General features: G+C 50.1%; 2 protein-coding genes across 2 annotated transcripts; both read right to left on the bottom strand.

Moving 5' to 3' along the window:
* Window positions 1-1,879: 1,879 nt before the first annotated feature.
* Window positions 1,880-7,312, bottom strand: LOC144169391 (uncharacterized). Its single transcript, XM_077698512.1, has 2 exons — window positions 7,119-7,312; window positions 1,880-2,869 (listed from the first exon to the last, which is right to left on the bottom strand). The coding sequence occupies exons 1-2, from the start codon at window positions 7,201-7,203 to the stop codon at window positions 1,971-1,973; spliced, it is 984 nt and encodes a 327-aa protein (XP_077554638.1). The 5' UTR covers window positions 7,204-7,312; the 3' UTR covers window positions 1,880-1,970.
* Window positions 7,313-19,647: 12,335 nt separating this feature from the next.
* Window positions 19,648-21,883, bottom strand: LOC144167470 (uncharacterized). Its single transcript, XM_077696726.1, has one exon. It carries the CDS (start codon window positions 21,614-21,616, stop codon window positions 19,655-19,657), a length of 1,962 nt encoding a protein of 653 aa, XP_077552852.1. The 5' UTR covers window positions 21,617-21,883; the 3' UTR covers window positions 19,648-19,654.
* Between the last annotated feature and the right edge of the window lie 664 nt (window positions 21,884-22,547).

Here is a 22,547-nt window from a genome sequence, read left to right as displayed (position 1 = left end):
CTGACCTCATTCTGCTCGTTCAAAAGCGAGAAGTTGTTTTGAAGAGTCATTTAATGTCTTGCGAACTGGCTCTGAGTGATTCCATGCGGGGTTTCGTAATTTTCGCAAGTTTCGTTCTTTCTCTTCTGAGATTCAGCCTTAGCTTGCATCTAACCATCCTGTGATAGCTGCTCCGAATCTTACTAAGCACCTCTACATCTTGCATGATAGCTGAGTTGTCAATTAAAATGAAGTCAATTTCGTTTTTGCTTGTACCTTCGGGACTTTTCCCATGTCCATTTCCTATTCTTCCGTTTTTAGAAGAGTCGTTCATTAATCTCAGGTCATTTCTCTCTGCAAATCCCACCAGTGTATCTCCTCAACTGTTACGAGTCTATTCCGAAGTTTCCCACTGACCTTTCTCCCATTTGCTTCTTAACAACCTTTGCGTCAAAGTTTCCACCACAATCGTAAACTGTGTTGTTGCCTTCTCCATTGCTGATTCGACGTCCTCGTAGAAGCGGTCTACGGCTTCATCATCATAGCTGGTTGTTGGCGCGTATTCCTGTACATCTTTAACCTGCATCGCTTGTTTAGCTTGATCACAACAGACGCGACTCTCTTGCTAATGCTGAAAAACTCCTCCACGTTTCCTGCTATTTCTCTTTGGATTAAAAATCCCACCCCGTGTCCTTTTTCTCTTGCGGTTCACTGTAACAGAGAATATGCCCGCTAGTTAGCTCCACCACGCCTTCTCCTGTTCTTCTAACTTCGCTTAACCCTATTATATCCCAGTTAATGTCCGAGAGCTCCTTTGGTAGTACAGCTAAGCTTCCCTCACTAGACAAAGTTCTTGAGTTGAACGTTTCCAGGGTCAAGTTCCAGGGGCGGCCTGCCCGAACCCAGAGATTCTTAGCCTGCTATATATCGCTGTTCTGACCGCCGCAGTGGACAGGTGCTCTACAGCTGCTGCGGACTGAGGGCTGAGAGTTGAGTTGGTAAGTCATGGGAGGTGGCGGCCAACTGCTACACCAGGGCGGCCAGATCCTTGTCTGGTGAGGGAGTGCTATTTGCGTCCCTAAGAGCCTTCCTAGCATTGTTGAACTTGCCCAGTGTAGCACCTTAGGTATCCGGGATGATGGTTACTTCCGGAGCAAGCAGCTTTCCATACCTGCATGGGTTTGGCATAGAAAGCCAGACGAAAAATAGAAAGCGAGAGAAGTTTTCCGCCGACGACGTTGTCGCGCACGCCTGTACTGATAATGAGCCAGCGTTTGTCGGTTTTGCTATTTGCCCGCGTGGTTCTGAAGGAGTAAGCTGACACGCTAGCTTACAGAAGAGATTCACTGACGTCTGGCCGTTGGAAAGGTAAGCTACTGCCATGCTAAAGTGTATAGCTACAAAAAATGGCTAGTTAGAAGCTCAGCTGGCCAAAGAAAAGTTGAGCTTCTCAGCTGACGCTTAGCTGACGTGTTTATAGCTCAGCTCGCGCCGCTCCGTCTAAGTGTGTCCGCCACGAATGGGAGGTTCTCAAAGTTAAGGTGACTGTTTACATTGGGCCTTTTGGCTGTAACTTTATCGAAAATTCGCCTAGCGAGCTGATTTAACTTGTAAAACTATCAGAACAGCAACGCGATAACGCAAGTATGGCCTTTAGAGAGCCACCTTGTCGTGGAAGTTATCCAGATTTATTTTGCTTGCATGTGACAATAGTAGGATGTATGTATATGAGTATTCCAAAGGGGATTCATCCGTATTACAACCTACCGGCTGAGACACGAAATCTAGATACTATGTTACAATGGTCACGAAAAGAGGTAGATGTCATTTAGGGGTTTCGGGACGTGCATGCAGTAGTACGAACATGCGCTTGTTACAATAAGGAAATGAGCCAAAACTGCTGGCTATGGCCACGAAGTGCCTGCACCTCCGCACGTATCCAGGAAAATCTTAATGTGATGTTTATTACATTTTCTGCATAGGGGTGGCAGCTACGGCTTCTGGATAGGCACTACTTTCTGCGCCTCACTACGAGACGACTTGGCGGGGATCTTAGTGCTCCAAGGAACTGCCAAGAGTCCATTCATCTTGCAGGAACCGTGAGAGGTGTCGCACGTAGTGCCTTTCGGGCAGCAGTGGACGTTGTCTTCGCAGCACACGGCGTTTTTAAGCGGACAGCAGCTCCATGACCCATCGGGCGACGTGCAGCACGTGTAACCGTCGGGACAGTGATGCATTTTGTCGGAGCACGGTACCGTGCGTGGCATGCGGCGCTGCAGCGCTACGCAGCTTCCGGAGAATGTGCACGTATAGTTATCTGGGCAACAGTTGATGCTATCGGGACACGCGAAATATTTAGGCGGGCAGAAGATGTTCGCCGAAGACTTGCCAACGTAGGTGCTGCCTTTCAAGCCAGCTACGGTGGCCTTGACCGGTTTCGCCTGTTCTTTCTTGAGCAGCTTCACTGGTGCCAGTTTAGGTGTCCCGACTTTCGGTCTGGCGCATAGACCTGCAGCCAAGTCGCAGGTCGTTCCCCTTGGACAGCAGTGTTTCCCGTCGGCGCAGCACACGGCATCCTGGGCGGGGCAGCAGGTGAAGTTCCCTGCTTTCTTGAAAGACTGCGGGCAACACGTGTGACCATCGAGGCAGACGTGTTCGCCCTTGATGCCGCAAAGTGCGTAACCTGTTGCGGATTTTTGGGTGGTGCTGCCCGGGTTTCGAGGTAGCAGTACTGTTTGGACAAATGCTTTTGCCGTGGGTTTGCAGGCGTCCGTCTCGTTGTCGCAGCTGTAGCCCGCGGGGCAGCAGTGCTCTCGGTCCGGGCAGCAGACGGCATTGGGCACGGGGCAGCAGGTGTACTTGCCGCTGCTCAGCTTGCAGCACGTGTCGCCTTAAAGAAAAAGCGAAAAAGAAAAGTTAAAAGGGTTAGTTTTTTTTAGCAAGGATGGATAAGAACGCAAAATGCGGGCACACCGATTCCTACTTGCCCTATCTCATATGCCCGATGTTATTACCCCCCCCCCCCCCCGCGCGCTGCGAAAAAAAAAGAACAGAGGAGTTGATGAGAATCGAACAAACCACTATCATGAACGACATAACATAAAGAAGGCTTGTGCGAAACCATTACTACCATGATGATGATGATGATGGTAATGGTTCTGCATGTGCCTATTTCACGTGAATGTCTGCTACATCACTATAGCATTTGCACAGACTTCCAACCACTCATCCTGTGTCGTTCTTCCCACAGGGCAATACGGCGCACCGAAACAGCGCTACATAATACTTCAAAATAAAACGGTGCGTTTGTACAGGTACCCGCCGCGGCGGCTCAGTGGCTAAGGCGTTGTGCTGCTGAGCACGAGGTCGTGGGTTCGATTCCCGGCCGCGGCGGCCGCTTTTCTGATGGAGGCGAAAAAGCAAAAAACGCCCGTGTGTACGAGATTCCGGCGCACGTTAAAGATCCCCAGGTGGTCGAAGTTAATCTGTAGCCCTCCACTACGGCGCGCCTCATCGCCTGCGTTGCGTCGGCGCGTTAAACCCTACAATCAATCAATCAATCAATCAATCAATCAATCAATCAATCAATCAATCAATCAATCAATCAATCAATCAATCAATCAATCAATCAATCAATCAATCAATCAATCAATCAATCAATCAATCGTGTTTGTACAGGTGCTACTATAGGCCACAGATGCGTTATGGAAATAGGGTTTATTTCCTTCCCTTTTTTCCCCGCGAACCGTGGTACATCACCCATGGATTCATAAAGTAGTAGTTTCGTAATCAAGACGTGTGACTGAAGGTTGTCTGACCCATCTATCCCCGTTGTTTCTGATGGAAAATGATTCCATTATTTCTTGGATGTAGTTTTCTCTGTGTAAGAGCTGTAGTCTTGTTAAAATTCGGCTTGGATGCCAGCGGCCGGCAGTGCAGTAATAGATGGGAGTAAGCAAACACCTTGCGCCTTCACTGATGCACAGCCGTCCACACTTAAGCGGTATCTGGCAGGCGATCGAGTGTGCAAGAGCATGGCTGACTCACATGCAGTTCTTTTTTTAGGAAGAAATACGGCGCATGAACGAATTAAGATGAAGACGTATAGGGGCCCACACAGACAAGGTGCCAACAACCACAGGTATATTGCAGAGCTTACCTAGCTAAGTGAGACGAAAAAAAAAAAGTAAGGTCGATGCATACTTTGTAGGGTGAAACAACAAAGGCTTCAGGCCATTGGCGGGACCACAAGATTACAATTTACGTCCTCTAAATCTCTCTGTCGAAGAGTGCAATCAAAACCACGCTTACACACGTGGTCAAGAATTTTTAAGCGTGTAATGCCGCACATATCCGTCGTGTGGGCTGTTGCGGATTCCATCTGCAATCCTACCGCAGTGATGAAAGTGCGTCCGACATCCACCCGGGCTACGGTTTCTAGGTGGCCCGCACGATTTTTATGGCTAGGCTTTGAGGTGATAATATTAAACTATGACTGCTAGCCACCTATTTTCTTGTGTGTGCTCATTCGTATTCACCTTGTCTCGTTTAGCGCTGTTTTTTTACCTCCGAGCTTTACACACTATCTAGGTGCGTTACCTCCAATTCTCAGTTCTTCGCTTCGAAGGACAGCAGGCTTATCCATCTTATTTGTGGCCAAATAGACTTGGCTACCGCGGTTAGGCATTCTTCGACGCACTCGGTCATTTAGACTCCTGGTACATGTAGACTGACTGCTGTGGACACGGCTGCAGTTTGCCCGCAACCCTCCGGGAAAGCTCAAGGACGTATTTGAACCACACTTTCACGGTGCTTTTTTTTTTGGTCTGATTGTACTTCGTCCCCCAGAATCGGTAGGTCTCTTTTGCTGCGTTTGTTATTCTGACTAGAAGGTAAAATTTGCGGCACGTTGTTCCGCAGGAACTCGATTGTCTGTGAAGCTACTCGGCGCCACTGGCCACACTGCTTGTGTACTCATTGTTGGAAATGCGCGTGCGAGCAAGTTTTTGATAGCGCTATTGTTCTTGTCACCAACAAAGACACAAAGTCGCAAGAAATAATGGAGGTGCCTTTTATCTAAAAAAAAAAAAAGGGTGTAAGTGTGTAAGTCGACTGCCATTGCTCTCCTGTACTTCGGGGAACGGCAAATAGAGAACGCTCCATGAAAAAATAACAAAAAAGAAAATAAATGCTGCTTCCGCCTTCCCAAAAATACCACGAAATGGCCGAAGTGCATGCGTGGCATAGTGTCACCTCTATATGCGCTGTTTTTTCTTAAATAATAGATGAGTTTTTTTTTTATCAGAGGTGTGTTTTCGTCGCTCTGGTACGTATACTATTTTTATCGCTGTCAGCGCGCTACTCTATAGTAAAATGTTAATCAATAGCCCCACGTGCTGTACACCGTGTGTCGTCCGAATCTATTACTTATTCCCGAATTTTACTATCCCATTTCTCCAACGAGATCGCTCTGGGCAACAAACTCCCCGTCCTGTCCAGGCGGTGCTCAGATATCAGCTGTCATTTCCATCCGCCAAGTGTCTGGCTCAGCTGGAATATTTCAATCCTACCAATTTGAGCAAGGATGTCCGCTACACACGTTCGTTTCCTAGTAAATGATCCTTCATTTCGGTTTTCCTTCGTTTCAAAGTGTTGAGGAATACTTCCACCTCCTGCCCGTAGGTTCGCGTAGGAAGTAGCCGTCATTTAATTGCCATTGCACTTGTGACAGTTCTAAGAATCAGTGGATTCAGCGAAAATAGTATTCGTCGAGCTAGCCTCCCCCAGTGGCGAAACAGTCACCAGTGAGCCGGACCACTCTGCGCGGCAGTATAAAGAACTCTCTCCAATATTGTACAAATGACTCCGGTCTACAGCCAACATGCTAACATGTAGAAACACCGCGAATAACCAGCACCAACCAATTTAACTGCGAAACTTTACGATAGTACTCACAGCGCAAAACTCGAGGAAGCACCCAACGGCATCCGATCGGGCATTATTACTAGCGAATTCACAACTCACGAGAAGTTAGTAGGATTTCATAAAGGGGGGGAGGGTTCACTGACTCTGCCTAGGATCAAAAAGCTACTACTGGAAGTAAGTTTTGCGTCGCAAGCCATGTGTACTGAACTTACGCTGTTTCTTCGTCTATATTAGCCATCACCGTGTCCCAGAAAAAAAAAAAAAAAAAAACCTTTGGAAGATTATGTGAACTTCGCTCACTGCATTCCAATGTTTTGTTCTTATTTCTGAATATTTGTTTGTTTTTACTTAGTTCTTACTCCCTCTGCTTTTTTTTTTTTTGCTTAGTCCTCCCTCCTTGCAATGAAGCCCAGTCTACACCACTGTTCCAAGCTGCAATCAGCGTGAATGCATGCATCACATGTCGTACCCAACAGCGACTACATAGAGCGCTAACTCGGCTGTGAATCGCGTCACGGCAGTCGTACCTTGTGTTTAATATTATAATGCCAAAGCATTTACTGTCCCACTGGACGAAAAATCCCGGGACCTACGTCTGTAGCAACAAAACGCCTCCTAACCTGCAAAGGTGTATTGGACAAGGCTTGTGAAAGCATTACAGGAGAGATTTAGAGAAAAAGCCGTCGTCCGTCTTCGGAAGTTTGTAGCAGCGAAATGGCTGCGCGCTCTGCATGCAATTCATTGCGGCAGGCAGCGCGTACCGTTCCTCTTATTGTCTGAAGCATCTACATCGTTGCAGTAGTAAAAGGTTACCCCGCAGCAATGCTTGACGACGTTACTCGCAGTGAAGCACTCTAAGGAGATCATAGCGGCGTTCAAGTAAACAACATATCATGCTTTCGCATTCACACTTATGTGCTTGACGCTCTTTGAATTTTTTGGATTCGGAAATCGGTAGTCGGATAGGGCGAAGAAATGTCTAGGACGAAGTCAAGTTGACGCGAACCTTCCAAAACCAAATCCCTCCGCTTCTAACCTCCCCGCCTTGCACATATCACCATTCTGCAACACGGAAACCCGCAATATAGGAGATTTTAGAACGTAAACAGTTCTAGCCTTGTTTGCCGCGAGACTGCGATACACATCTGATAAGAAACGCCCCCTCTTCTTTTTTTAAGGGTGGCCTAAAAGCATACGATGTGATGCGTCCTCACCAGTGTCGCAGAGGGATCCGTCCGGACAGGTCTTGCTGGAGACGAGCCCCACGAAGAGCACCAATATGCAGGTTCTAAGCTCCATGTTCTCCGGTCGCTGCACTGACAGAAGGGAAGCTGTTGCTGCGCACGTCGTTCTGGAAGCAAACAGCTCACTGTGAAGTCGAAACACGAAGCCCCGCAAATGCCCCCTGCTATCGGGGCTCTCGCACGTCGGCTTAGATAGAACGGCTTTGATAGGCCAAGTGGACAGAAAGCCTCTCCCAGATAGGGAAAGGCTACGCGATTCTTTTTGCAATACGAGCACCGAGAGTTAAGTAAATAGAGATTGAAAAAGAAAAGAAAACTGTTATCGTGCTCGGTATTAGCAGAACGGTGATACAAATATCGATATGATTGACAGAGGGATTTCTATGCTTAGGCGCTTCAAGGTGAAAGGAGAGTGAAAAATAAGCATGGCTGCGCCGCCCGGGCCGGGGGCTCGCTCCATCAGTCGTCGTCGGTCCGAGGGCTCAGAGCTGGTCAGCTCACTGTTCATATGTACACTTGGGATTATGGGCAAGTGTAAGGAGTTCGTTGGAACTTCCATACCAGCTGGTACTGGTGTCAGCTACAAGGCAGAAGTTACGGGTGGCAGGCTATTGTGTGAAGTGCATAGCAAAGGTGTTGTGGGGACAGGAATTAGGTGATGATGGCGATGATGATGATGGAATAACGGTGCGCAGATAGCTGCAATTTGACCCTAGAACTGCAGCGAGAGAACGAAACTATGTTTCATTGTGCTGACGAGGCCAGTTTAGCAGGCTGCCTAACTCGGATGATGACTTGAAGTTCGCGCTTTTCATTAACTCTCTCCCTCTCTCTCTCTCACACACACACACACACATACACACACACACACGCCCGTGCACACGCCCGTGAAAACGCACGAACACTAAAATAAGCAGAAATGTGCATAAATCCAGAGACTTGTCTACAAGTGCGTATCATTCTTACGACGCTTGTCTTCTTTGTTTTTGTAGTCAGATTTGGCCGCGGGTACCTAAATACACTGAGTTATTTTATTGTTTTAAAGTTTTCCTTTGTTTATTTTCGCCGCAGGTGTACCCTTATAGCGATAAATTGCCTTACTTCGTCAATTACATATTTTTGGACAGGTGCAGGGCGTAGTGCAGAGTTGTTCTCTTTTCGAATTTTTTTTAATCGTATTTCCGGCTTCTTTTTAAGAATCTGTAGTTTTGCCTTTCATTTTTGGGGGCTTTGTATAAGAGGCCAATGTTAGGTTAACTTTTATAATTGTGAATTTTTTTTCGGCTTGTACTTCCTGGTTTTTCAAGATTCCATTCGACCAATTACCTATCCTAATGATTAATTAATTAAAACACGGCAAAAACACAAAGTATATATATATATATATATATATATATATATATATATATATATATATATATATATATATATATATATATATATATATATATATATATATATATATATATATATTACTTTGTGTTTTTGCCGTGTGGCATATGAAAGGGAATTTAAAGATAGGAAGATAGAGGAAAGTGGGAAAGCAAAACAATGGGAGGAAAGTAGGGAAGCGAGAAAGAGAGAGAGGGGCTGCAAAACGCACAGATGGTTACAAAACCGGTAGGTTTTCGAGTCTACAGGTATGCATGCAGTCCATTTGCGTGCAGAAAGTCCGTCAGCGACCTGCAGTATTTATCTTCCTGCAACCAGCGGTTGCACTCGTCCGGTTTATCCCACCGCAGACCAACCTTTCTGAGCGCATCGTCTCGAGCTGTCCTTGTTCCCGTCCGTGCCCACAAAATATGCTTGGCATCAGCTCCAGTCGCCGGAGCCGGACACTTGGGACAAGTTCCAGGGTCGTATCGTGAGAGCGTCCAAGTCTACGTGACTGAAGGTGTAAGGCCCAGATCAGCCAGAAGCCTCCTGAGAGAAACTTTCTCCACCCGTGAAAAAATAGGGGGCAGGGAGCAGACACACGGGGGAATTAAGGCACATGTGTCCCTTCTAAGAGATTTCCGGGGTAAAATACGGGAGCGTGGGTCACAAGGAAGGGGGCTAGGGGCGAATTCTGGTGGGGAAGAAGATTGGGAAAAATGGTCCCCTTATTGGTTCAGTAAATTCTGAGTATGCCCCTGTGCCCCATGTACACGCATCGTTAGCTGTGAGGTTTTGTGGAGGCGGTGAGTCTGCTGGCAGACCAGAGATGTCTTCTTCACTTGCTTCAGATGTTTCACAGCACTGAGCGAGTATGTGTATATATGCACCTCCGTGATGTTATGTAGTGCACTTGCAGCATTGATTGCGTCATGTATTATGTACCTAGGTATTATAAACCTATGCTTGAAATAAAGCCAGTGATTGATTGATTGATTGATTGATTGATTGATTGATTGATTGATGTACAGCCTGGAGCTCCAGTAGCAGCGGGTCCGGAGTGTCGGTAGTGTAACAACGCGATCCTTCAATTTCCGGGTGCGCGGCACTGACGAAAGTTGTCCGTCATCCGTCCTTCAGAAGAGCTGCGTCTGCGTACAGTACGCAGTGACCTTCAGGGAGTGTGGTATCGGAGGTTGGCGCTGGAGGTTGAAGCTTCGTTGCCTTATTGGTTGTCATTGTTGTGTACCGCCATGGTGGAAGATCGTCTAAGGTTGAAGTGACGGGAGGCCCATTACACAAATGTGAAGAAAGCTCTGCAGGGAAATATACAGTGTGCGTGTTTTCGATTTCTTATATTCACTTTTGAATTTTTAAAATTTTGCTATTGCTGGTATTTTATGGTTTTCCGTAATTCCGCTCGATCAATTATCCCCGTTTACACTATTATAGCAACAAGACGAAAAGTTGGGCGAGTTGGTACGTATTTATGATGGAATGTAACAGCGCAATAAACGACGAGGGACGCAGATGAAATTCACAAGAAGGGAAATTCACAATTCACAAGAAAATTCACAATTCACAAATTCACAGGACATAGCGCCCGTCTTGTGAATTTTCTTATGTGTCCCTCATCGTTTATTGCACCTGTTACATTCTGTCATGTACACTATTATAATAACTGAATTTGTCAACCCCGCCAATTATGCATTTTTGTGCAGGGGATGGGTGTTACACGATTGGTCTGATTTCACGATTTTTTTTTTCATTCGCGTTTCTGCATTTCTTTTCCAGGCTTTCTTATTAGAGGGAAAGCTCTCCTGCGCTACACTTTTCAAGGTTTTCATCGCGTCGCAAGTGACCGTCAGCCGCCGGTGCGCATGCTGCGTCTTTCCTTATCGCTTCTTTCGCTCTGAGCTTCGCCGCTGCAGTACCACGCGACTAGACAAGAGTGAAACGACGGCCGCTTCACCTGCGCTTGGTCGCTCAGCTCCTGTGCACGCGCTTCAGCGCAAGCGAACCACGTGACTAGAAGAGGGGTTTAACGTTTGCTTCTCCACAGCTTGGTCGCACAGTCTCGCCATCGATTGCGTGCCGGCTGGGCTGCGTGTGCATGTCCCTCATCGCAAGCCCAAGGGCAAATCCAATGATCCAGTATATATGGCAAGATGGCAGACTGCGAAATATTAAGCAAAGGCAAATTTTTACGAAAGATTGTGTGCATAGCCTTTGCTTTCGCTCTTAGCAACTAGGTTTAGAACTGTCAAACCTGAGCCCTTTTTTGTTTTCCTTTTGTGGGGAACATAAGATGCATATTTTTGATTGCGAGAGTTCTCCTTTATAGGAAGGAAGGAAGGAAAAAAATTGGGCGCGTATCTGCTCTTTTCGTTGCAAATGTCGACGAAAGACGATAGTCGTCTGGCGCCCCTGCAGAGTAAATGCCTCCCTTCTCTTTCCCGCTCACCTCTCATGCTGTTCCTCTCTCGTCTCGCTCCTCCAAAGATAAATACGCTAGAGCCAAGTCAGTTTAAATTTACCCGGTTCTACTGCTCCAGGCCGGGTGCCTCGATGCCAGCGCTGCCGTACGACGGAGACGCGCGTGAATTGAGGCACCATACTATAGCGTTTATAGAACCACGTTACCCTACCGCACGCGCGTTCCAAGCAGAACGTGAAATTTAATTAGTAGAACCTTTCGTTACTGCTGCCGCTGGATTTCTTAAAATGCCGCCAGGAGCTATAATGGCGCGGGCGACAGCAGGCGACAGAGCTTCCTGCCGTGGATGTAGTATTTCGTTTGCTATCGCAAAAAAATGAAGCATTCATAAATTTTTAAACAGTGCAAATATCACTCGTGTATTGATTTTATACCTCATATTTGCGTAATGTCTTGTTCTTGTTCAACAATTTTGACAAGTATGAACACTGCCGCAGGACTTAGGCGTTTAGATTTGGCTGTGGGTATATAAACCTATTGACCAGTTTCTGTTTTACTTTGGCCGGGTGGCTGAATCGAGAAACAGGCAGACCAAAATTTCTGCGTTCCAGTAGCCACAAAAAGACTATCGTCTTTAAAAACAGTTATTTATTGAGCATAAAAGTGAGTGGCATGCTCTGTCCGGAAAGCCGTGAGACAGCGCAGCACCCTGGGCGCGAGCGATGAGACGTTTGTCTTTGCACCGTGAGCTGGCCTGCTCGCGCTCCCACTGCTCAGGGGATGGGGAAGGGAGGGGCTTGGCATTCCCAGACTAAGTGGCAGATTTTTATTTTTCTACTTTGTATTTTTGATTTTACGGAACTCTGTTCAACCAATTATCTGTATTTACGCTATTATACCGACTAAATGTGTTAAATCGACCAATTATGAATTTTTTTCTGCAAATGCAGGGCATAAGAGGTTGGTCAGTTTTCTCGATTTTCATTCATGTTTCCGTGATTGTTTTTAGGGATTTATTATTTTAAAAACAATAGTGTTTATTGGACTACTTAAACGCTGAAAGTTTGGTCTGTCTGTATGTGTGTCGAAAAGATAATTTATTAAAACTAGTTACCGCAAGGACCCGCTGTAGTTAGCTACTACACGGGTCGAAAGGGCACAGGATATACGCAATGTGCTACACAGAAAACGATGTGAACATCACACAAGTTCACAAAAAACAAGGTCCACAGCACCGAAGGCTCTTTACATTATTGTCCACGGCACAAGGTCCAGACACCAGAGTTCACGCGCGGAAGTAAACATAAAAAATTGGCTCCAATCCACGCTGTGAGGGCGGTTGGAAATCAAAGCTTTAAACGACACCCACAAGAATTGCCCATGCGACATCACTTGAATTCACACACGTGGCTGTAAAAAGAGTGAAACCAGAGATTGTGGCAGCCGTTACCTGGGATCCACGTGGGTGACGTCCCTAACGAACTTGCGTCGGCGGAAGCAAAACGGAGAGGAACGTCTTTCGAAGGAAGCAGGAGGGCGGCACGCGCGCTAATGCGTCTTCTCTCTCATTGCCTCCCGTCACTGTTGTTTCATGTGTCTCCTTCAAAGCACCCTCTCCCTCCAAAGGCGCTGAGTGAAAACCAGGCCCAAAGCAACCGTCGCTAAAGCAGACGACAAATTCGTCACGCCGGCGCGCCCGCCACTGTGAGCAAGCACCTGCGCGGGGAACGCTGGGTAACCATTCGCGGCGCCATCTACACTGTACTCCGTGAGCGGACACTCCTCCCTCCCCCATCCGCCGCCATGTTGGGAGTTTCTTGTCCCGCACGCCACGAAAGAACCGTTGGTTGCTAGAGCTAGAAAGCTCTGCTTTAAAAACCCCAACAGTTCACACACATCAGTTCTACTCTGTATATATATGTCCATGTCCGTACATAAAGGCATGCTCAGCCAGGCTGCCTAAACTGCGCCTTGGCCTCTGAACGTATAACTCCCTTCCCTAGACAACACGCAAGAGTTACGCCTTATTAATACGGCACTATACACCATTGCACGGTGTGATTGGCGACCTTGATGAAGCGAGTCGACCAACGCAGGAGGAAAGATTCTTCCCCTATAACGCCACCAGCTCATGCTGCAGGTGCTCTATGGCCATTATACAAACGCGCCACAACAGGAGCTACATGGCACGCTGAGGTCGTGCCTGCAAGGCGGCTACACCTCGCTGGAGCCAAACAACAAAAGCACCCACACACAGCAGAGAGCTGACGAACGGATCTCTCAATTTCGTGAGGGCTCCCAGCCTAAGCTCAGACATCCTGCTGAGTAGAACCCAGAATGTGGCGGCCACACGACACCCAAAAAGAGCATGCTCTACAGTCTCAGTACGTCCGAATTGCGGGCACCGGGAAGAGCGAACCACACCACATGCTTCAAGGCGGTCACACGTCGGCAAGGCTCTCCAGCCACGCCGCCGCCCGAAATCACGAACGTCTGCAGGAAGCACCGCTGACGTTAACTGTTGCCAGCGCACACCGCGGGACTTCTCTTTTTGCCGGTCATCCAACTGCCTAACAGCCAATTTCCCACATATATCAGTTGCAGATGAGGCTCTAATGTCCAAATCTGGGTTACTAGACTGAAAGCCTCTAAGTGTTTAGTAACGTACCTCTAGAAAGCCGATGGCTGCATGGCTGTAGGTCCGGTAAGGGGTTCATCATAAAACAACAAGCGAGCAGTACCCAAGAAGTGGTGAAGCAAAGCCTGCCGCGGGTACTCATCATCTGCCAGTTCCCACACACCACACAACGCTAGAACACTTGACATCGTGTTCAGGCATGGCAAGCTAAAGCCCCCCATGCTGCGGGGCAGACGCAGCAGAGCGGGCGCAACCGACTCGGTCTTGCCAGCCCAGAAAAATGACCCGAATTTTGTGGCCAGTCGACGGGTTATGTCCGGAGGTGGCCGAGCCACCCTCTCCACGTAAAAGAGCGCCGCTGAAACGCACGACTTAATAATATAGCTCCTCTCAGAGAGAGAGAGAGAGAGAGAGCCTGAAAGTAGAAGCTATGGCGATGCGTTTTTGTCGGCCGTGTCCAATAGGCCCTTCCACGTCTCACGGGCAACTTCTCCAGATGCGGGGAAAATTGTGCCTTTCCTGGACTTTCCTAACCCATTCTACGTCTCCAGCAAGTTCAGTGACAAGCGACCCGAAGCGTAGCGCACTGCTTTTGCCCTTGTTCAGCCGGGATCCAGACAGCTCACCATACTCCAAAAAAGCCGCATAAACACTCGGTAACTGTTCTCATCCCGGTAAAAAGGGACACATCATCCGCATACGGAGAGACCTTAATCTGGCCTTGACAGGGAAGCGAGAAGCTGCGGATGGAAGGGCACGCTGCCACGCCACGCAGAAGGGGGTCCAGGGATAGGGCAAAGAGCGAGGGGGACCAGGGACAACCCTGTCTGATACCACGCGTGACTGTGAAGCGCTCACTGAGGCGGCCATTAACAAGTATATATAGCCGAGCAGTCACGTTCTAGTAAGCTAGCCTAAGGCAAGCTAAATGCTCTGACGGGAAATCGTAGAGACCTAAGACACCGAGCATGTACCTACCGGTGCTCCAGCTCTATCAAAAGCTTTCGCCTGATCAACTGATATGAAGCAACCAGAAATGTCAGTCCTCGACGCGAAGATATGTCGCGGGTCAGATAGGTCGCGGGTCAGGGCTAAGGACGAAAAAAATGACAGCCCCGGCACGCTGCAAGTTTGCGCGCTGCTTAGGGTTGTGCGGGAGTACGTGGCTCATTCGGCGGGCTAGAATGGATGCGACAATCTTATAATCAGTGTTGAGGAGCGTGATTGGTCGGTACGTATCCGGGTCCGAAGGGTTCCCTCCAGGCTACTCTATCAGGACGACGCGACCCTCGCGAAAGGATTTCGGGCGCTGTCCACGAAGAAGAAAGCCGCTCACCATGGCGAGAAGCGCGCCTCCAACAACAGAAAAAAAAGGTCTTGTAAACCCTTGTGGGGATGCCGTCAGGACCCGGAGCTGACGCGCCGTTTAGACGTCTGACCCAATCATAAGGCTCCTATGTCGAAACCGGCGCCCATAGCCTGCTCACCGGCCGGCCTGAGAAGTGGGCACTACTAGCAGAGAGAGAGGACTGCCGTAACACGTGCTCATATCGCGCCCTCAATACATTTACGTAGTCACGCATGGTGAAGGCTAAAGCGCCACCCCTTTTTACAATACCAAGCCTCCACAGTGTATCGTTGAGCGCAGCCGTGATGCGGCCTTTACGCGCTCGCCCCTCCCGGACTGGCCTGTGATCAGTGTTACGCGGAGTGCCCGCAGGAAAAGAGAGAACGTCACAGCGCTCAAGAATAGTGGCTGAGTTCCGGTAGAACTTATCCAACCGGCTGCCGGACCGTTCGCTCTCGCACGTGGCAGCAAACCTTTCGCCATGCAGCTGCACCCACGCGTCGCGGAGTTGGAACTGCCTTACAAGATCCTTTAGTGCCCACGCGCCTACATAAGGTTTACCCTGTTCAGGACCACACACATCTCGTTGGGGATCGAGGACACAGTTAAAATCCCCCACTAAAAAGGGGGGGGGGGGTGTAGGGCTCCAACAGGAATGCATCTAAAGATGTGAAAAACGCTGATGAGTCGGAGTACCGCGCTGGTGCATAAACAACCACGGCTCGCACACGACGATCGAGGAGCAGAAAATCTACTGCGAGCACGCGCCCGTCAAAGCCGAACGTGCAGTGAGCCTTGCGCCGTAGGCCTTCTCGCAAGAAAACAACCCCTGCACCCGAAGCGGTCCGATCAGTCAACGCGAAAAACACCTCTACTGAAAAACGCTCGCGAAAAGCCAACACATCACGCGGTGAGCGGAAATTACATTCCCGCAGGAAGGGAACGTCGACATTTCGCGCACGTGCATAATGCATTATCTTTCTCTCTTTTTGTCAAAGCTTCGAAAACCCTGGAGTGAGTGAGTGAAAACTTTATTGCACAACAGCCAGTAGTCCTAGACGTCGGCCAAGAGCCCTTGGGCTCTAGCAGCGTCTTCGGCCAGCTGAATGGCCCAGACTTGATCAGCTGGGTCGGAGCTGAGCAATACGGTCTCCCATTGCTCTACAGTAGCGATGTTGCGACCTAACGTTGTCGCCTGTGGACAAGCCCACAGCATGTGGGCTAAGTCTGCCCTGTCCTTACACCGGTGGCACTTGTCAGAATATTGCCCAAGGTAACAGTGACTGTACGCAACCGGGTTGGGATACGAGTTGGTCTGTAGAAGTCTCCAAGCCACGGATTGCCATTTACTGAGGGTAGGATGAGCCGGGGGGAAGCGGGTCCGCTCTAGCCTGTAATGATTAGTTATGTCCCTGTAGGACACAAGGCGATCCCTACCCGAACAGCGAAGTGAATGAGCGTTGTTGTCGTCACCAGCTCGGTCAGAAAATCCTCGAGCGGCGTCGTGCGCGCATTCATTCCCAGCCAGGCCAGAGTGTGCAGGTGCCCATATTAGACATATCTTGCCCGAACGCTGAATGTTGTTGAGCCCAATCCTTAGAATTGCAGATGCCTCTGGGGAGATGCGCCCCCTTGCGTAATTTATAATAGCAGACTTTGAGTCGCTCACCACGTATTTGATTTTTGCGGATGCCGTCATTGCCAGGGCAATGGCCGCCTCTTCGCCCACCTCCGGCTCGCGCGTGCGGACCGACCCGGAGCTGATGGAATCGCCCTGGTGATTGACTATTGCAATTGCCATAGCATTGCGACCCGGATAGTCGGCCGCGTCCACGTACAGCACGTCCTCCGAATTTCCGAATCGTTTGTGCAGGGCTTTCGCCCTTGCCTGCCTGCGTTCCTGATTGTGAACCGGGTGCATATTTTTAGGGAACGGTGGGATGTGAATTTGATCGCGCACTTCGGGAACCAAGGGTATCTTGTGAGTGCCTGTTCGCAGGTGGTTGATGCCCAGGGAGCCGAGAATATGCCGACCCGTCTGGCTGTGGCTAAGCCGTTCCCGTTGAGCCAGCCGTTGAGCCTCTATTAGTTCGCTAAGGGTATTGTGAAGCCCCAGCGCCTCGAAACGTTCGGTCGGAGCAGTGATCGGGATGCCGAGGGCCTGCTTGTAGGCCCGTCTAATAAGGGCGTCAATTTTGAGTTCTTCGTCCTTTCTGAGGTGTAGAAAAGGGGTGACGTAGGTTATCCTACTGAGGACGAAGGCTTCAACTAATCGAACAAGGTTGTGCTCCTTCATACCGTGATGCCGGTTAGCGATTCGCGATATGAGTCGGGTAGTCTGATGCACGCTTTTTTGGAGCGCGAGGACGGTTTCCGAGTTGTGTCCATTGGCCTGTATTTGGAGACCGAGAACCCGTATACTGGACACTGTGGGGATGGGCTGCGTTCCATTCGCGAAAATATTCACAACCGGGGGGTTCGGGTCGGTACGTCTACCCCTACTAGTGGGCCTGTAAAGCAACAATTCTGACTTTTGCGAGGAGCAACTGAGGCCCCTGGGACTTACGTAGCGCTCCACCGCCTCAATGCCTTGTTGCAAGATGTCCTGAATTTGCCCGTCACTGCCTCCGCTGACCCAAAGCGTGACATCGTCCGCATAGAGGCTGTGTTGGAGACCATCGATCTTTTGCAGTATTTCGGGAAGCCCCATCATGGCTACGTTGAAAAGAAACGGGGAAAGGACTGAACCCTGTGGAGTTCCCCTGCTCCCAAGCTTGATCACATCTGATTGGAGTCCCCCTACAGCTAGAGTAGCTGTGCGTTCGCATAGGAAGTTACTTACGTAGTTGTATACCCGTTTCCCAAGGCCCAGTCGGCCGAGGTTGTCAAGAATTGCCGAGTGTTTAACGTTGTCGAACGCCTTCGTTAAATCTAATCCCAATATAGCTCTGGTATCTAGAGGGGAGCAGCTTTCCCCGTCGATGACGTCATGTTTAAGACGGAGCATGATATCCTGCGTAGAGAGTTTTGGACGGAACCCGATCATAGAGTGCGGAAAAAGTCTATTGTCTTCCATATAGTTGGTGATTCGATATAGAACAACGTGTTCCAATAGTTTCCCTACGCAGGAAGTGAGGGAAATAGGTCTAAGGTTTTCAATCTGGATTTTTTTGCCCGGTTTAGGTATCATAACGACCATGGCCGTTTTCCACTGAGGTGGTAGTTGCCCAGTCTCCCAGCATACGTTCATATAGCGTGTGAGGGCTGCAACGGACTCGTCATCTAGGTTTCTGAGCATTTTATTTGTAATTCCGTCCGGGCCAGGAGCAGAGCGAGTGCGCAATGCCAAGATAGCTCCCCTAACTTCACTTATAGTGATGGGCCGGTCAAGAAGAGCATTTTCGTTGCCCACGTACGGAGGAAGCCTCTCGCGGGTGCAGTCGCCAATGTATCTGTCCTGAATGGCTTTGAGCAATTCCGTGTTTGTCCCCTGAAATTTATGGAGAAGTATGCTGATGTTGTTTCTTTGAGTAGTTTTACTATTTTCGGGGTCAATCAGACAGCGTAAGATGTTCCAGGTTTTGCGAAGGCCTATTTCGCAGTTCATGCGATCGCATGTGCTATGCCAATTTTGCCGAGTTAGTTGCTGCGCGTACGTTTCAATATCACGGTTCAGGGCCGCCAGTCGTCGCCGCAGGGTTCGGTTGAGTTTTTGCTTCTGGAGTCGTGTGTGTAAGCTGTGTTTAGCTTCCCACATATGCAGCAACTTTGCGTCGGCCTGTTGTAGCTCTGCCTCTTCCGGTATGACCTTAGTGACACGTTTTGTGTCCGCTATAAGTTGTTCTGCCCAGCACTGAATATTTGTTATTTCGACTTCAGAAGTACCGTCTCCCGCGGCCAGAGGGCCTCGTGCTTCGGCTCTAAGCGCGCGGAATGCATCCCAGTCGATGAGCTGTAGTTTTTTACCGGACTTTCCTTTCGCTGCCCCAGAATTTACCCCGATAGTGACGAGATAGTGGTCGCTGCCGAGGTTTTCCTGGGTATTTAGCCAGGTTGCTTCCGTACGCGTGTTTTTGGCAAAGGTCAAGTCAGGGGTAGTGTCCCCACTAACACTGTTTCCAATACGTGTGGGATGCCGCGGATCGTTGAGCAAGCTGAGACCCTCTCTCTGGGCATCAAGCCATAGATTGCGCCCCTTTATGGTGTCCCGCTTGTAGCCCCATTCCGTATGGTGTGCATTAAAGTCACCGACAATTAACAGTGTGTTCCCTCTTGCTATTTCGACAGCTCTCCGGAATAGTTTACTAAATTTATGACTATTTTTTGGGGAGCTATACACATTAAGGATAAACGTGCTCTGGGCATAGTGTTTCTGGTCTGTGATAATTTCTACAAGGATGTGAGGCATGGACGCCGCGTCCACCCCCGTCTCGCGCCGCAGGGCTGGGAGGTTTCGCCTAACAAGGGTGCTGACTGCGGGTTTTTGCTTGTCTGTTACACCAGAGGCATCAGCTTCTAGGTCATTGAAAGATTTGTAGTTTGACATTCGGGCAAAAACGCCTGTCTCTTGGAGACAGACCACATCAGGTATTTCATCCGAATTCTTGCTTTTGATGAATAGTTCTAAAGGAGCACGTTTTCTTTTGAATCCTCGACAATTCCATTGCCACACCATCAAGGTGTTGGCTTTGCTTTTTCTGTTGGACGAGCTATTGAACATGATCATTTGCAATTTTGGGGATGTCCGCCGGCGGGGGGCGGGAATAGGGTTTAGTGGACTTGATGGGACCCGGTCCCACTTCCCGTCCGGCTCGTGGGATTCCATTCTCTAGTGCTGTTATTCGAGCTTTCAGGCTGGCAATCTGGGCATCAACGTTTTCGCCGAACTTATCCAGCATCGCTCCGAATCTGGCGCTGAGAGTTTCAGTAAGAGTTTCGGTGAGGGTTTCTCCAAATTGACGGAGCATGCCGTCGTCAACGTTTTTATTCGGGCTCGCGCCTGCGGCCTCACTAGAGCTCTCAGAGGTTATCGCTTGGGCTTTACGTTTTGAGGGAGGGGAGTCCGCAGTGTCCATCTCTACGACAGAGGCACGCGTATGCGCGGTTTGTGAATTGACATTAGCGAGCTGCGCTGCCGGGCTGACCGGGTCTGTCGGTTGGGTACCAGGGCATGCGCTACCGGGGCTTGCGAAAGGGGTTTTTGTTTCTTCCAATTTGGCGATTTTCGCTTTGAGCATAGCATTTTCAGCTATTAGCTCTTCGAGCATCTGCTTGATTTTGGTTGTCTCGGAAGAATGATCTGAGTGGTGGGATTTTAAGGCGTTGGTTGTGGAAGCATTATTTTTCTGAGTTTGTTTGCATTGGGAGACCGTATCCGCCCAGCTCACCTTGTTTAATTGAGAATGGCCGGCTGCTTGACGTCTGTTTCGCGACGTGGATCGCGACTGCCGTCCTTGGTTGTTGGGCCCCGGGTTGCTGAGGGTCCTCCTCCGCGATGTGGATCGGGAGCGGTGTCGACTACTGAAGGAGACGTCACGGGATCCTGCCCCGTGGCTCCCATCCCGTCGGCTCTGATGCTCACGTTGCAAGAGTTCCGGGAACGAGTCGTCTCGTCCGCGTTGATCCGCTAAGGTCCCGTTGTTCTTGAGCAGGGACGACGCAATGCCACTGGAGAGACACTGCTGTCCTCGGCGATGACAGGGTTCTTGCTCTTGCTGCAGTCGCTGTTGTAGTCTTTTCTCCCATTTCCGCTTCTTCAGAAGGTATGGGGTTTGGAACCGCTGGCGGCACTTCTTATCTCCCGTAGGATGATCGCGGCCACACAGTGCACACTTGGGTTCACAATCGTGTTGGTCCGCCGGAGCCTCGGTGCCGCAGATCTTGCACACTTTGTTGTCGGGCGCTGGGCAAACGTCCGAGCGATGTCCTAGACGGCCGCAGCTGTCGCACAGTTCGTGCCTCTTCTTGTGAATGAAGCAACGGTATTCCGCACCTCTGTAGTACACATAGTGTGGTACCTTAGGTCCTTCGAAGACGATGAGGACAGAGTTAGTACGGCCCATGCGTCTCGCCTGGAGAATCGTAGGATTCTTCTTGTAGAGGAGGCTGCGCGTGATGTCATCGGCACTGTCATATTCGGGGATGTTGTGGATAACACCCTTGACAGTGTCCTCCGGTGGCGCCGCGTAAGCGCTCACTTTGTAGGTGATGTCCCCGAAGCGGAGCTCTTGTATGGCCGTGTATTTTTTGGCCCGTCCCATGCTTGGAGTGCTGGCGACAATGACGTTTTTTACGACGTTGGTGCGAAGTATATCGTCCGCTGCCTCGTCATAACTTATTCCGGCCGAGCGCAACACTCCGTCACGCAAGCCGGCTTGGCTTATCTTGGTGATGTCCAGCCCTTCTCGGGGCCGCAGCACGATTTTAATGTCCTCGCTTGGTAGCGGCGGCTGGCGGGACAGGCGCTGCGACCGATAGGCTTGCATGTTTAGACGGGACGTGTTGCTGCTTGGTTGGGAGGCAGTGACGGGCTTGCTGGAGCAGCCGCCCGAGGCGAGGCCTAGCTTGGCTAGAGCGCGGGCGCTCCGTCGCCGGTGACTGGTAAGCCACCCAGCCGCTTCACTTAGGTCTTCGGGCGAGATAGACTCACCGTCCACCTCGATGCGCTCCATTTTGCTGCTCCGGGCGAAGGGGGAAGGCGCCGAGAGCCGCAAGGAGTGCCGAGGTCCGCGTTCGAATGGTTAGGCCTAGGCCAGGGCGGCCCCGCCTGTGAAGAGGTTCTCGTCCGCTGCAGGCCGGGCGAGGGTCCAGACTTCGAAAAAGAGGTGTCCACCGAAACAGAGGTTCGCTGGACACTCGATGCCGTGGTTATTTCCGAGGAATTGTAGGAAATTACGCCACAAGAGCCGTGGAAAGACAGAGCTGACGTGGAACACGTCCATTCAGCTCGGCCCCCTGGTGGCCAATCCCCTCGAAAACCCTGGACATTCAGGGAAAGAAAATGCACCAGCATGATGATGATATAAATGCGCTAGTTAATGTTGACGCTCCCACCTTCTTTTCGCTGTCCTCAGAGGACACCTCAGCCACGGCCGCTCGATGGAAACTAGGACCTAGTTTCCATCGAGCGGCCGTGCCTCAGCACACAATTTCTTAGTGTCATCTGCGTCACCTGAGTCCACGGAGGAAGTCAAACTTCGCTTGGATGCGTCGGGCCAATCCAGGAGGGATGGGGAGCGCAGTAGGTTGGTGACCTGGCTGATAGGGCTGCAGACGGGGTCTGTGATTTTGGCCGGAGGGAGACCACTGGTGCTGGGCGTACGAAGGCCAGCTGCAGGTGGCTTGGGTGCGAGACTAGAACAATCTGCCACTGTCTTGACGCTCGTGCCGGGCTTGCTTCTCTCCTTTCGGCGGCTGCGCGAGCCGCTGGAGGTTCCAAAAAGAACGGTGTTTTTGACCGGCATACGCCCTTGCTCGCGCTGAGGCTGCTCCGCGATGTCGCTGCACTTGGTAGAGCTGAGGCTCGTGAAGAGGGAGGTGTCAGTCGAAGGCGATGACGGGGCCTCCCCAGCAGGTGCAATCGCCTCCTCCGAAGGCGACGCG

The sequence above is a fragment of the Haemaphysalis longicornis genome, unplaced genomic scaffold, assembly GCF_048455015.1.
Source record: "Haemaphysalis longicornis isolate Haplotype H1 unplaced genomic scaffold, Haemaphysalis longicornis Haplotype H1 scaffold_2, whole genome shotgun sequence".
Classification (NCBI taxonomy): Eukaryota; Metazoa; Arthropoda; class Arachnida; order Ixodida; family Ixodidae; genus Haemaphysalis; species Haemaphysalis longicornis.
Note: the sequence above shows the minus strand (reverse complement) of the source record. Positions and strands in the feature narration are given on the sequence as shown.